The sequence below is a fragment of the Haliotis cracherodii genome, unplaced genomic scaffold, assembly GCF_022045235.1.
Source record: "Haliotis cracherodii isolate W230 unplaced genomic scaffold, xgHalCrac1.p SCAF_29, whole genome shotgun sequence".
In the NCBI taxonomy this organism is placed as follows: Eukaryota; Metazoa; Mollusca; class Gastropoda; order Lepetellida; family Haliotidae; genus Haliotis; species Haliotis cracherodii.
The window spans coordinates 367,120-383,768 of NW_027266285.1; the positions used below are offsets into that span (position 1 = coordinate 367,120).

At 44.5% G+C, this 16,649-nt stretch overlaps 1 protein-coding gene across 1 annotated transcript in view; it reads right to left on the minus strand.

Moving 5' to 3' along the window:
- LOC139473504 (neurobeachin-like protein 1) overlaps nt 1-16,649 on the minus strand; it is a 95,961-nt gene that overhangs the window by 14,658 nt on the left and 64,654 nt on the right. The window contains exons 46-53 of the mRNA XM_071256123.1: nt 7,151-7,281; nt 6,488-6,597; nt 5,750-5,867; nt 5,050-5,147; nt 4,193-4,306; nt 3,239-3,328; nt 1,390-1,499; nt 827-999 (exon numbers count right to left, since the gene is read on the minus strand). Coding sequence (XP_071112224.1) covers nt 827-999; nt 1,390-1,499; nt 3,239-3,328; nt 4,193-4,306; nt 5,050-5,147; nt 5,750-5,867; nt 6,488-6,597; nt 7,151-7,281 — 944 coding nt within the window. The remainder of the gene's footprint in view (nt 1-826; nt 1,000-1,389; nt 1,500-3,238; nt 3,329-4,192; nt 4,307-5,049; nt 5,148-5,749; nt 5,868-6,487; nt 6,598-7,150; nt 7,282-16,649) is intronic.

Here is a 16,649-nt window from a genome sequence, read left to right on the forward strand (position 1 = left end):
AAAGACCCGGGTTTGATTCCTGACATGGGTACAATGTGTGAAGCCCATTTCTAGTGTCCCCCGCCGTCATATTGCTGGAATATTCCTCAATGAGTTCCACAAAGCTGTATCTCTCTGTATAATCCTGCTGGGGTGAATCATCAGACTGATTAACCTCCTCATATAGGTCCAATTCCGCCACAGGATGACCGTGGGTAACTCCCGGGAGAGGTGGACGTTCGTCATAATCTATACACTCAACGTGTTCCCTGTACGGTTCATCATCTGCTGATGTCCAGGATTCCGCTATGAGTAAGGTCCATGCGGCTTGTGACAACTGCCTGTGGATGACGGAGCCTGTACGGGAATGATGGTCCTCCATCAAACTGCTGGACTGTCCCATGATGTAATCTTCATCATGACAACCTCAAAAACACCTCATACCAGCTTTATACTTACATGAGTACGATCACTTCAATTAGCAGCTATCAATATTGACTTAATATGTCTGTTTTAAGAAAACTATAGACGTCTGTTGAAAATCTAGTTAGTGTGACTGAATCCAAAATACAGGGTTTATGGCAAAGATGTAATAGAGGTAGAGGATTCGCAAGAACAATACAACCAACAGATCTCTGCAGGGTACAAACCTGCACAAAAACTTGCATTGCTTTAGATCATAAAGCGGAACCACATACATACTGCATGGTTACTAATGCTTGTTCTAAAACAATTTCCAGGAACATTTTCACTGACACACTAAAATATATGTCAACGCAATGTTAGCATACATCTATAATCCATATCACTGCAATCAAAAATGCATAACCATGCTCTCAAATCTTACCAATGTGTCTGACAATATGGTTGATCCGCTTCGCTTTCCCAAGATGGTAGACCTGAAGACTGTTGTCCCAGTAACCCACACTGAACAACAGTTTAGCATCATGTGACACTGCAAACAACTTCGGGACAACTCGTATACCAGGTGCAAATGGGCCTCCAACTCTCTTCTTGGTTCTGTTGTAGACAGAAAGCATATCACATAGCATTCAGTGCTGTCACAGAACATCATTCTTAACATTTCTCTATTGATAATGAAGAACATTGAGAATTTAATATTCACACACGAATGCATCAAAATATTAAATCCTCATAATACAAAGAGAATGAATGAGTGAGTATGGTTTTACACCGCTTCTAGCAATATTCCAGCAATATCAAGGCGGGGAACACCACAAATAGGCTTCATATACTATACCCATGTGGGGAGACAAACCGGGGTCTTCGGCATAATGAGCAAACACTTTAACCACAAGGCTATCCCACCACTCCAATAATACAGAAAAACATGTATCTTCATTCAAACAGAACTGAATCTTACAAAGTGGATATTTTCCTGTCACTCACTTGGCATTGAACATGGACGGATCTTTTTCAAATGTATAATAGTTGGAGATTGACTTGTCAAATGGCAGCCAGCCATGCATGCCAATTATGCCATTTTCAGTCACTGTAATCTGCAAAATTGAAGAGAACAGGAGGGAATACTTAGTATTATCATGAGATGATCAGGGATATAAACATAACACTTACTGCCTGTCAGAGTCAGTCATTAACAGCATGTCACTATTAACCTCCCATTGTTAAATTGGTATATGTAATTGCACATGCAGTAAGTTCCATGTAAGGAAATGCTTTGCTGTTTTACACCTCTATCAGCAGTATTCCAGACATATCACGGTGACCTGTAATTAATAGAGTGGGCCAGATACTCCAGTGGTGGACATTATGAGCAACGTCCTATGCTGTCAGGATATGATGACAGGCAATCAACTAAATTACGGAGCATGACCATGTGATCCAATTTAACTGCTGCTCCAAACAAGCAAGAAAGTGCTGGGGACCTTATCTTACCTAGTTCCCACAAGGTGTACATGCCCTGCACTGAGTGTGCCCCCTGGCTTGGATCACTAAGACTGTAAGTCCATATCAAGTCTTTGAAAGGCATTTACTTGTGTTACACATAAGGAAGAAAATATATGGATGTCATCTTTTTTATTACGAGGAACACAACGTTTTGGAGTTTATTCTTACTCCTTCATCAGGTGAATAAATGCTATGAGGCAGAGAACATATATATATTTACATGTACTAACAACAAAAGTAATAACATAACAAGAGGAGGAAACTTAAACGGGAAGCCAACAGATAACTGGCACTGAACTGCAATAGACAATGGAAGCCAACACTTCACAGTAATTATAGTACTCATAGTTTGATTGTTGTATTCCTCATAATAAAGAACATATTCTCTTCCTTATACCGTATATCGCTGTGTATAAGGGGAGTTTTTCGTACCTAAAATGAGGGGGCTAAGAAGGGGGGTCGTCTTATACACGGAGTCGAAGAGCTCACATTTTTTTCCACTGGCGATGTCAACCGGCGTGCGATAGCCAGCCAAGCATTTGACAATAAAACTTCGCATTTCGTCCTAAATAACTGTTCCAATAACTATTTCCATACATAAACATGATTTGTATCTCTTTTCCTTGAATAAAGTTTAATAATTTCTGCAAATAAAGTTGAAATGACCCTCGCCTCAATGCAGATTGTCAAACCACCTGACACGGTAAAACAATCAACATCCGTGAGCAGAGAGCCGGAAGTACCGGTAAGCATTTGCATATTGCACATGTGACCTAACATGTGATAACCGGTGAAACTGAAATCAATTCCTGCTGTTTTTACAGTTGTATTAACAAGAGTTGGAGACGGTGTGTACAAGTGATTGTGGAATAAACACGCTGAATGTGAAGCAAACATAAGCCTAGTTAGTTACAACATAGTTAATTGGCGATTAAATTACTTACCATTTTCTCTTATATGTTATTACTTCATAAATGAATTTTATTTTACGGGCACCAATTTGGTGTCGTACCGTGTAAACACAAAATGGCGAAGTGTGCTGGAGTTACACACGCGACCTATCATTGTAGAAAAAAAACAATGCAAGATAAACATATTTTTATTGCATATATAAGGTTTGTGTGCGCACTTGTGATGTGTCCGAAATATCAGTCGGAAAGCGCACGTTAAATCTTCTATATCAGTCAGAGTTGTGATGTGTTTGATTCCCAGTCGCCTTATACACGGAGTATAGGATTTTGGGTTGATTTTTAAGGCGTGTACAGGGGGGTCGTCTTATACGTGGGGTCGCCTTATACACAACGATATACGGTAAGTGTATAAGTCTCACCATGTTGTCTGGCATGCCATGCTGAATGATGGATCGAAACTGACTCCGAGGGATGTTCACGTAGACCATCGGGTCCTGGTCATTGGACACCTGCAACAGATAACCGTCACGCATCATACATGTGGAAGCTACACAGCCAACCTCACTAGGGTCAGATTGTTTGGTCCGATACAATACTTCTCCGTAGGAACGTCTGAATTCGAGTCATGTGAATTCTGAGCAAACATTGACAGTGCAATCTAAGTTGAGCCAATCAGATGACAGCTCTCTAACATGATTTGGCTTAATTTCTTTACCATCTAGATTTTGAAATTATGGATAGGATTTTATCAAAAGAAAACACACAGAGAAGACAAACAAATCCTCGATTGTACAAACTTTTGGGTGTAGATGCCAAGGGACAACAAGGTGTATAAAACATCCCCATTAATATAATAGTGTGGTCTTTATGATATTCCATTAAGAACTTTTATTTTTGAGATACAAAAACATGACACTCAGAAACAACAAGGAGAATAAAATATCCACAACAACATAATAGTTTGGCCTTTATTATAGTCCATTCATAACTACCCAATCCTGTTCATGTTTGAGACACTGAAAACAGATATGGTACCGGTCCTCTGAATGTTTTGCCTGCTCTTTCCCAGAACTTGCTGACTGGCGGACTAAAAGATCTGATTTTAATGAAATTGTTACATAGCCAACTCACATTCCTTCAACATGCATGCATGTTTCCTTTTTCTCCATCAGTGATAGATTTGATTCATGTTTTAGTTAACAGTTACAAATCTTTTCATCAACATAAATCAATGAATCCATACACTGTTGACACATTACAATTGCCTCTTTCAGTTCTGCATGCAACTTGGCTACTGCAGCAGTCTCTGTCCCTACTGCCCATTACACTGTACTCAATACAACAGTTCAGATATTCCTAAGCTGCATACTTACCTCTACAAAGAAAGGTTTCAATTGGGAAAGAAAGTTGAAAATGCTGAGTGGTCTCCCAGTTTTAGTTGCCCTGGTAACAGCATCATCAAGAGCCAATCTTCTTGGATGTGGTTCCTGGAAACAAATCTACCAAGGTACAGACCTGGCTGCCATACTGAGAATCATGGTAATCTGGCAAACTTTCGTTATTGATCATTATGGATCTTCTGGTGACAAGGCAGTTAAACTATCTATAAAAGTCCAGTTTCAAACCTTGACGAACTATGCTGGAATTTCTGGTCTCGATCGATGCACCACCAGTGCTTATTACGAGTTATGTCCTTTCTATGTCCTTTCTATTGAACAATCAGATTCCACCTCTCATATCACTTGCATTTGCTTCAAACAAAATAGCGGCAACCAGTCAAGACAATTTGATCAATAATCAAGATCTATATTGTAATAAAATGGATCTTACTTTGCGAAGTGCATCAAATCACGTGAGCACCTAGATTAAAAACATGAAAAAATTAGGAAAATATCTGTTGACGCTAAGTTGAGGGTAGACATGTTTTGCAAATCCTGCAATCGACCGAAATCTGCCTGGCAGTTTACATACCAGATATTGATTTCATTTGCATAGACTCGTTTGTCCTGCCAAAATATAACACCATAATTCCAAGCTAGTTTGGCAAGGGTGTAAACTTTTATACTCAGTTAACTCTCTTGCCTCAGGAAGATGATAACTATGTTGTTTTCAAACAAAGCAATAAAGTTACACATTAAATGCATCATAATGTAGGAAAGTTCACAGCCTATGTACAGAGCTATAGCATCTGACCTCAAGCTATGAAGTTAGGTGTTCAATAATGTCTGACCTTGAGCAACTGTGTTGGTGTCTGGCCGAAGTTGTTGATCATCCCTTCCAGGGCTTTCCTCTCCTTCTCATTCTCTATGGCATCCAGGTCCACGGCTCCTGCAGCAGACAACTTACACTGCACAGTGCAGCAAGATGCACCACCTCATGATGGAATATATGTTGTTTCTCTTATACAGTCTCTCCTTTTTCTTATTTGGTCCAAGTAGTCTTACTTGTCAAAAGTAGAGATGAAAAATTGAACTCTTGTTGCTGAAGCTAGTTTGCTCTACCCTCTCAAGGGAAAGGCTATATTTGTTTTACAGTATGGTACAACACATGGAGAGTGGGCTTGACAGGTGTGCTCATGAGGCACTAAAGTAATATCTTCTACACTGACAAGCAGCAACATTAACTTATTTGTAACTTCATAGGGGAACTTGTGAGGAACTTTAGACCAAGTCCAAAGCTTAATTTACCATGAAATGTTTTTCCCTTGGGAAAATAAAATTGCCTGGGAATATTTAACCTTCTACACCCAGAATACCAACAGGAAAATGCACCTAAAGATGTCAAATGGAAAAATCAAAAAAAATTCAGATTATCTGTTACATCTGGTATTTTAGTTCCTACATTTAACTCTCATGATGGCACCATGATTTCTATGGAATGTGCCTACATCCAATTGTTTGGCCTGACCAAGCTATAAACCTGAAACTGACCTTCGTAGGTGCAGTAGTAGAAGACATTGAGAGCATCCACAGCAGCTGGGCCTTTCTGCTTGTAGCCGAATATCAAGTCAATCCAGTGATGGAGGTTTCTAGACACAAACTCAGACTCCTGGAAATATGAAACCATTAGATGACTTCATTAGAGAAAGTCAAATTTGTATCCTAATGATATTAGTATTCACAACATATATATATACTAAAGGATAACAAATTATTGATATGAATTTGGATATTCATGATGTTAGTATACTTATCCTGACACAAGTCTAAGGCCCACTAGTCTGGCCTCCTAGTCTGGCCCCCTACTGGGTATCAAGCTATCCCTGTGATGATGAGAAGGAAAGTGAGGAATCATGAACAGATAACTGACTGGTAACCAAGGGCAACGGCTGCCCTGGATGTAGAAGAGGCACGTTTTGGGTTCTGTGTGATATGACTGAATTCAAGAAGGAGATTGCACGATGTTATGTCAGGATAAGACAGTGTCTTTACCATCAGTATCTCCATTATACTAACATCATAGGGAACTCCACATATATAGAACGGGTATTGGGTGTTACACTGCACAGGATTAGACATGGCTGCTTGTCTGCTCTTACACAATACAAGGGAAAATTTGGAATGACATTTTCTCACAACTACTGGCCTTATGTTTTTGAGGAATAAATCTGCAAACCAAGTAATGAAATAAAAGGCCTTTCACTAATCACACAGTTGGGCTGAACATACCAGAGCCTCCCTGTGTAGGTTGATGAACTCCTCGGGTGTGGACGCCCAGGGCGGCAGAATTACATCCCCAACTCTCTCCTTCGTCAGCTGCAGACGACCCAGGTCAAACTCTGGGAGACAAAGGAAACAGTTGAAGGACATTCTCGTGTTAGCAGACAGAACAGAACTAGATATCTGTTATGATTCACATTTCATTGATCCAGCTATCAAGGTTTTGATCGATCACAATTCACTTTATCAATTCAAATAAATGACAATAATCACAATAATCACAATAATTTGTGTCGCTGCTTGTACTAGTCTGGACTGATGCCGATTTATAGTGTTAGCTCACTGAGATACCATGCCGCAGTTTACATGAATACCCCACTCAGACACAGTATACTGACTCCGAGCCAACCAGTCCTTGTTTTAGCCCATTAATGCCGAGTGCCAGACAGGGTAACAACAAGTACCATCTTTAAACGTCTTTTGGTATGACACGGCCAGATATCGAACCCCCGACCTTCCGCTCTCTGGGCGGACGCTTTACCGATAGACCACCGAAGCGGTTGTGAGTGAGTGAGTGAGTGAGTGAGTGAGTGAGTGAGTGAGTGAGTGAGTGAGTGAGTGAGTGAGTGAGTGAGTGAGTATTGTTCTTTACAATGCTACAAATCAACTCACCATCTGAGTTCATAAGGAACTCTGGTAGGTAGAAGAACTCAGGAATGAGTTCTTTCACATCATTGGGGTTTTCATAGAGTGACTGCCAGCTGCCTGGGATAGAGTGAAACTGACGATCTGCCACATCAAATCTGAAACAGAGAAACATCCCTTGAAAAACAAGGTTCTTGTGATAATTGATGTTCCAAAAATTGCTCTGGTAACACACTGAAATACCATCTACCGTATAAGACTGTAGGAATGCCGGAAATTGAGGACCAGATAAAAGATTCAGTAGAAAGAGGCTGGCTTATGTTAAAGGTTACACTTTCATGAAACTATTTTGCTGTTAGTCAAAAGCTTCTTTGTATCGCTTCAGGTGAACGGACAAGAGATAGAATGTTTAACTTGCTATTAAACATCAGTGGTCAAGTAATTTATCATTTCAATTGTATTTCTTGTTACACTAGGCATTGTCTTATATACAGGAAGTAAGATTATGACTATGGCAGTTATGATGAATGTATCCATTCTTGGTCAACTAAGGTTTGTTCAAGGCGTCAATAGTGGTAATATGATCGTGGCTCCTGTGAACAATGTGAGTTGGTGCTGTGGTGGTATGTGGTAAAGCAGACCCTATGGAAATTGTCAGTATTGGAGGGACACACAATTTCCCCTGAAATTAATGTAAACTTATTTAATAAAATTTTGAATATAGTTAACAAAAGAGATTACAAAAAAAGTCGAGATATACAATGAACAATTCTTATTACCAGATAGTTTAACAACATGATTTACTTGCGTAATTCAGTACAGCAATTCAGGATTTGTTGATAATCTATTTCCGATGACGGATCATGATGAGATGTTGGTTGGTTGGTTGTCTGACTTATGGACCGGACAAAGCATTTTGATACAGATTTCAAGGTCCAATTCAATACCTCGGCTTAGCTATGAGATCAGCCTATCTACAGTTATGTATGGTAAGGAGAATTAGCATTCACCTTATGTTGTATTGTTTTTAATGCCACACACAGCAAATAATCATGCTCTATTGCAGCAGCCTGGAATAATCAAGTCTTGACCAGACAATCCAGTGATTGCTATCAGGAGCAACGACCCACGCTACACTTACAGGCTAAACCCAGTTTAATTAGCCTTCTTACTGAAACCTGTATCAGGGCTCGATTTAAGTAACAAGACTCACTTGCACCAAACAAAACCAGCTGGCTCCCTAGTTCCTTAAATTTGAAAGTTGAAACACAGGCTGATTAATGAAACAATGCAGTAAAACGTAATAGGAACGTGCACATAATCTTGAAGTACCCACAGTTTGATGATGTCAAGACTTAGAGAGCATGACAATTTACACGAAACACGGGGATCAATGATGTATTACGTAAATGGTGCCAGCCCAGGAGCGCCAAATTTGAGATTTAGGCGGAAAACTCCTCCTGCAGTGCTGGGACCAGTTAGGGCTCAGACACGGTTCACTGGCACGGGATTTGGAGCTTCCAGGACCACGCAAATAAAACAAGAAAAAAGGAGTAACGATAACCAATTTCATTACCATATTTATGCATGTTAAGTTAAAATGGTTAAAATGTCAAAATGTACATATTCATATCAATGTTCAGTCCAGGAGATAACCTTCTAAGAAGTTAATGATAAATTAACGAATGATAAGTTGAAATGGTTTAAACATATCCTTATTTCGACTGAAAATTGGGATCAGTAAACATGACAACTCATATTTCAATACCTCTCCCTATATAGAAATCAACAGGAGAAAATCAATGCATATACATAATAATTTCACAAAACATACCTTGGTGGTCAGTTATCAAGCAAAATCAACCGTTTTGTTTGCAATTGTAAGTGCTTAATAAATTTTTGGGAAAATTTGAATATGAGCCAATTGATTTAATTCATTCAGATAGATTATTCCTTAATTTTTTTCACCTAATTAGGTCAAAAGGATTTTGCATGATGTTCAGTCTTACATCTCATTGTTTTTTTGCAGAGATAAGAAGTTACCATTTTGGTATCTATACATCAAATAACTTTTAAACCCACCCGTTAAGATCCAGCGTAGAATAGGTCTTCAGCAACCCATGCTTGCCATAAAAGGCGACTATGCTTGTCCTACAAGGCAACTAATGGGATCGGGTGGTCAGGTTCACTGACTTGGTTGATGCATGTCATTGATTCCAATCTCGTGGATCAATGCTCATGATGTCAATCACCGGATTGCCGGGTCCAGACTCGATCATTTACAGACCGCTGTCATATAGCTGGAATATTGCTGAGTGCAGCGTTAAAGAACAAACAAACTTATAAACCATTATAATAATGTTTCTTTGATACCATAAGTCTCTAGTTTACTAAAAACTAATTAAGTTAAAATATTTAAAGTGTTAAAATGTACATATTCATAACAATGTCCAGTCTTGTTTTGATCTTCTTAAGTGCTTTAACTGTAAACACATCCACATTGTGAGTGGACTGCCTGTCACTTGATAATCTTGGGATCTGTTTAAATTAATTGTATTTTGGTTTTATGTATTTTATGCATTTGTACTCTTTCTGAATAACTCTCTTGTGTCACAAAGTGTATTTCTACTAATGTATTTCGGAATGCCTCGTTTATATCATAAAACTGAATGCATTCACTGCTTCATGGCTAATCCATTGATTTGGCTCTCGCAGTACCAACAGTAGACTCTGTGTTCGGCTCTCCCCTGACCATCTGATATTCTAATTTAGAGTTCCAAGCCCATAACCATGGTAACTAAACTTTAGAGGTTTTTAGTTTGTTCAAATATGGATTCTGTGTGGACAAGTAAGGGTTAGTCAGACACAAAATTCTGACATGCACTTGGTGCATGTAGACATACATATTAGGTTGCATTTTTCAATAACAGGGTGCACTTGTGCATGTTTTATATAGCCGAATAGAGCTCTGTGGTGCATTCGAGCAATAAAATGAAAGAGAAAAATGTCTCATGATATAGCCCATGGCATAAAGGATTTTGATGAAATGTTCTTATAAGAATAAACTCTCGATCACACATCCCTGAGAAAGAGCCAGTAAGGTCATACTAACTGGGACTTACTCAGAATGCCGAAAAAAGAAATCCACAAACTTTTACAAACCTGTAGAGGTTATGAATTCTCTGATGAAATCCTCCTTGGGGCACTTATTGCATTTTCCTTGCTCAAGAAAATCTACATGACATAGTTGTAACCATTTTCCTTAATAAAAAATGTTACCACACAAAAAACTTCGTTTTTGTATGATATACGACCACCCTTACGGGGCCTCACCACCAACGGCGCCTCACGCCAGGGGGAGCAACTCTCACCCAAATCACTTTCCATATGTCAAATGCTGACGGAATGTGGGGAGGTGGGTGGCCGTGCCCCAAGGAGGATTTCATCAGAGAATTCATAACCTCTACAGGTTTGTAAAATTCTCTTTCTGATTAAATCCTCCTTGGGGCACTTATTGCATCAGGACAGACTCCCAAAGATAATCTAGGAAGTGGCATCCGTCAGCAACAGGCGTAAATAAATACATCGTATTTGATTATTCAACAGAATAAAATATTGAGTTCAATAAATGGAACCAACCTTATCGTGAGGCACCACCGTCGAAAGGCGGGGGCTAGAGACAGGGCGTGGTCGACCATATATTATGATAAAGCCTGTTTTCGCGGCTTGTCATAAGTTGAGAATTCGAAACACCTCCCACCCCCACACTTTTTTTGAACAAGTGATATAGGGGCATAGATCACGAGAGACCATAACCAGCGCTGAGCTAGGCCAGAGGGTCCCCGAGGATCGAAGGAGCGCGTGCGCAAAATACGAGTATTATCGAGTAGTAAGGACTGATATTTATCGACCGCAGAAGATAAAATCCGGACCATTACCGAGCAGTATAACCGGAGGACTGTCTAAAATCTCGAATGCTCAATCGGCTAGAGATTAGAACTTTGCCCCGTTCGGAGAACTGACTGACCAAACCGAGTACGCTCGCTTGAGTGTTTGTCGAGTTGGTAAGGTTTGATGAATCGTGCACGGCTGGCTCCAAATAGCCGCGGAGCAGATCTGCTCAATGTGCAGAGCCGCGGCGTACGCTTTTGACGCAGCCACTGCTCTAACCTAATGAGCCTTCAACCTGGTAGGGGGGTCCCTGCCTGTAAGCGTATACGCTGTACAAATGGTTGAAACTATCCACCTCGAGATAGATTGTTTACTCGCAGGTGAGCCAACCTTCCTACCGCCGTAACAGCAAAATAGTTGGTTATCCTTACGGACACCAATATTTCTGCTGATATAGGCCATGAGAGTCGTGCGGACATCCAAGACATGAGCATGTCTTGCAGTGGTCCCCGACGCGGAAGGCTGTGAAAGAGCAGGTAGCTCAATAGGAGCCGTTCACGTGGAAGCGTGTGCGACCCTTTGACAGTAAGAGTCCGGTAGTCGAAAACTGACTCTGTCCCGGTGATATTTATCGACCGCATGGAAGACAGTTATTTCGGGATCGGCTGACATAACACGAATGTCGCCTACCCGTCTGCCGGACGTTACCACCACAAGGAACGCCGTCTCCCAGCTCAACAGCTGAAGAGAGAGAGACCACAGATCCCGAAAGGAAGGACCGGACAGCCAATCGAGAATGATTGACAAGTCCCAAGGGGAACTGATCCGCCGGACTGGCGGTCGGATCCTGTCCACACCTGCTAAAAAGCGCTGCACTAATGGGTGTGCACCCAGAAGTGCCCCGTCGACAGTGACGAAAAGCTGCGATAGCTGTAGAGTAACCCCGGACTGTTGATGCGGCCAGGCCGTCATCTAGTCGCGACTGGAGAAACTCAATCACGGATACGAGATCTGCAGAAAAAAAAAAAAAAAGATCTGCAATCCCTCTATCGACACACCAGGGCGCATAGCAGGCCTATCTATCGTACTGAACGTTTGTCGAATCTCTCCGCGAAGCCAGTATTGTGTCTGCAACTCGTGCAGGAATACCGCTCTTCTGGAGGCGATTCCTGACAGTGGCTAAGCCACCCATTGAATCCTGGGATTCGGGTGGAGGGCCCCGTTCTGGGATAGGAGGTCCGGTCATAAAGGTAATATAACAGGAGGCTGAGACAGAAACCTGAGTATTACATGAAACCCACTCTGCGCCGACTAAAGAGGTGCCAGGAGCACAATTAGTCGCGCAGGCTGAGTGCTTAGCTGAGACAGGACCTTGGAAATCAGAGGTACTGGGGGGAATGCCCACAGAATTCTGTCCGTCCAATCTAGCTGGAAGGCGTCCGGTGCCACCGACCTCGGGTCGTGGACTCGGGAGCAGAACGTTGGTGTCTGGTGATTCATCACAGACGCAAACAGATCCACCTGTAACGGCCTGTATAACAGGGAGAAAATCCCGAATATCCCCGGGTCGAGCCTCCACTCGTGAGGAGCGAGGATCCGGCGAGACAGAGCGTCCGTACGGACGTTGTCCACCCCCGGGAGATAAACAGGTAGCACCCTGATATCGTGAGAGTCGCACTATAGTAGGAACTGCCACGTCTTTCGTCGAAGCGACGGAGACGCCGTTCCCCCCTGCTTCCGGATGTAAGTCATCGCCGTTTGGTTGTCCATCTCTAGACGAACCACTTGGCCACGAAGCAGACCCGGGAAGCGTTGGAACACCAACCTGACCGCTCTCAGTTCTAGCACATTGATATGCAGTTTGATCTCCTGCTGGGACCATAGTCCCGAGGCAGTGTGATCATTCAGAACGCCTCCCCAGCCGGAGAGTGACGCTTCTGTTTGAACTGTGAGAGACGGAACGGGAGTGTCGAGGGGGAGCCCCCGGGACAGATTCCCGACCTCGGTCCACCACTGGAGGTGTGTAATGAGCCAATACGGAGTCTCGAGCACAGTCTCGAGATCTTCCGAGTTCGCCCAAATTCGACAGAGTGCTTGTTGAATGGGACTCATTCTCAAGCGCCCCGCCAGACCAAATCCACTGTCGCCGCCATGTTGTCCAGTAACTGGAGCTATGTACGAGCAGCGTGACTTGCGCTTAAGGGACTTGATATCTTGTGACAGAGATACACGTCCTCTCACCGTGTTGAAATTAGCCACTAGGAAGACTAGATTCTGAGTGGGGCTCAGATCTGACTTCTTGAGACTGACCATCCACCCTAGCGTGATCAGAATATCTATCACTTGTTGTGTAGCTATCTGACTCAGGGATTGCGATAGAGCTCTTAGTAACCAGTCGTCGAGGTACGGATGGCAGAACCGACCTTTTGACCTGGCCACTTGGGCGGGACTCAACATCAGCTTGGTGAACACCCTCGGGGCCGTGAAGATCCCGAATGGTAGAACCCTGAACTGATAACACCTCCCGTCGAAAGAAAACCTCAGGTATTTCTTGAACTCGGGGTGTATTGGTATGTGGAGATAGGCGTACTTAAGTCTATTGACGTTAGCCATTCTCCTGTCTCGACAGGTGAGATCACTGTTTGGTGACTAGGAAACAAGTCGAGTAGAAGCCCTCGCTTTCCTGTCCCTCGGGACCCGGTTCGATCGCAGCTTTCATAAGTGCGTCGACCTCGGCACGGAGGAATTCCGCCTTCTCTCGGGTAGCAGGCACCGGAGTGTGCTTTATCCCGGAGAAGGGGAGGGGCGGATGATGTTTCCACCGAGGCAAATGGCCATCCCTTAAAATGGACGGGGTCCGGGGATTGTGATGTAACTGTCTCCGATTCCTTCAGGAATAGAGTCAGTCGGCCGCCTACGGGGACATCCGGCTGGAGGCAGTGAACCCCGGCTGTCGGCAGTTCGATAACTTGCGACTGTGGGTTCACCCGGGGCTCTTCGGGCGCTAATGGGAACCCATCGTTCCCAGCCCCGCGAATAAGCTGTTGGTCTCGACCAGCTGCCTTGCCCCGGCCCGTGCCTCTCTTGCTCCTCCCGGCGCCCTTATACCTGAAGGAAGCGGCGGCTTCCAAGCAGGTGTGGACGTCTGACCCGTGCGTTAGCGTAGGGGGGGACAATTGGAGAGGCCCGCTTACGCGGTTTTAACGCTTGGTACCTCCAACATGGCCTCATGAGTCTTTGATGGAAGTATACCATTGAGCGGCCTCTCGGACCACCTGCTGAGCCCCAGGGAAGAGGGTGGCACCCTCTTATACGGCAAAGCAAGTAAGTCTTGGCATGTGTAAGTCGAGTATTTAGATACCGACATCCACCGCCTGCGCATGCCCATAACAGCGCACATCATCTGCGAGGCACAGCTACGAATAGCGTCCCGCGTAAGATAACTGAACTTCCGTTAGTTGCGCGGCCAACTCCGAAGAGTCGACCGGCCCCCTCTCCCGCTAACTCCCTCTGTACAGCCGACAGATACGCGGAGTGTACGGACACACGGAGCTGTTGGCATGCATTATGATATTGCTCCTCGAAGCATATGTAAGCAGCCTTCAACTCCGCACCGCACGCGGGAAAGGGGGGGCAACAGCCGGCCCTGCTTGACCTTAGTCAAGTTGGGTGTCTCCGACTCTGGCATGGGCGCAGCCACCTGAGGCAGTACCTGGACAATCCTGTCCCGCACGTGCCTCTGCACCCGGCCCGATGCCGAGTCCCGGTGCCGAGTCCCGGTGCCGAGGTGCCGGAGGTTCAAGGGAACCCACCTGGCACCGGGCTAGGTATCCACTAGTGGAAGCCTCGGCCTCGGAAGAGGCGTCTGGCTCCGCTAGGGAAAGTTGTGCGTCGGTAGTGCACGGGCCGAGCCGGCGCCCGCCACCACTACGCTGGGGATCGACCGCGAGCCAGAGCCGAAGCTCGGTCTCGGATCGTCCCCGAGACAAAGGGAACCAACCTTGCTCCGGGGCAGGTATCCACTAGTGGAAGCCTCGGCCTCGGAAGAGGCGTCTGGCTCCGCTAGGGAAAATTGTGCGTCGGTGGTGCACGGGCCGGCGCCCGCCACCACTACGCTTGGGAGCGACCTCGAGCCGGAGCCGAAGCTCGGTCTCGGATCGTCCCCGAGACAAAGGGAACCCCCCTGGCTCCGGGCTACGAATCCACTAGTGAAAGCCTCGGCCTCGGAAGAGGCGTCTGGCTCCGCTAGGGAAAATTGTGCGTCGGTAGTGCACGGGCCGGCGCCCGCCACCCCTCCGCTGGGGAGCGACCTCGAGCCGGAGCCGAAGCCCGGTCTCGGATCGTCCCCGAGATCAAGTGGCCTGCCTCGGCCGACGCCGGGCATAACACAGATCTCGAAGCCGCGTCCGGCGCCGACAACGGGGAAGGCTCAGCCCGTAGCTCCTCCGGAGCCGAGACTTCACCTCCTCCATCATCGACGCCATCGGCGACTTAAGTAACGCAGAACAGTCTGCCAAAGACAGTGCAGGAGAGGGTGCAGTGCTTACTACGGGGACCCTCCAGCCTTCTCCCCCGGCCCCCGGAGAGGGAGCGGGGGAGACAATCTCGGCAGCTTTTTTACCCTTTTTAGATGGGGAGGGAGGGGGGGGGGGGGGGGGGGGGGGGGGAAATGTCTTAGTAGATCTGATATCTACCCCCGCCTTTATAGACCTCTTTAAAGTGGAACAAGTCAACTTGTCTCTTTTGGGGGGTAAAGGCAATGTCCTCCGCCAGACATATCAGGCAGCGTTCGTGCCTGTCTTAGAACAACCCGTACACAGTTTGAAGGTCTTTGTAAACAAGACCGTAATTTCTGAGGTGGGCGGGAAGGGTATTAACGTGTATCAGTGCGATATAAAGATCGGAAAAATACGTGCATAAATTGTGAAACTAGAAGCAAAGGCGTAATGTAGAATGCGATTTGTAACGCGATACTAATAGCCAATGTCGTAGTTTAACTATAACACCAAAGGGGCGTGTTACGCGCTAAGATGAAAAAACCCGTAAAAAAGGTAAGTGTAGTTTATAAATTAACACACCACCTTGGGTTTTGTAAAGGAAAAAATTGTAGTCCAATGCTGTATGATATAACAAAACCCCAAGCCGTTTCTTAATGGCCTTGGTGTTACATGTATCAGCCCGTGGGACTACAATATGGACGCCATTACGGCCATTTGAATTCAAAGGTGCCGTGCACGTGGCGTCAATTACAACTCTATAACTTCACAATGCGAGGTATTACGCCTTTGCAATGAAAGAAATGTACCATACATACAGTTTGGTCAGCCATGGTTCTTGTCGAACGATAGATTTCTCTTATTTTGTCTTGTGTGAAAAATCAACACGTCTGTCTCTTACAGATGACATAAGGAAAGTGATTTGGGTGAGAGTTGCTCCCCCTGGCGTGAGGCGCCGTTGGTGGTGAGGCCCCGTAAGGGTGGTCGTATATCATACAAAAACGAAGTTTTTTGTGTGGTAACATTTTTTATTAAGGAAAATGGTTACAACTATGTCATGTAGATTTTCTTGAGCAAGGAAAATGCAATAAGTGCCCCAAGGAGGATTTAATCAGAAAGAGAATATAATTGATGTGATA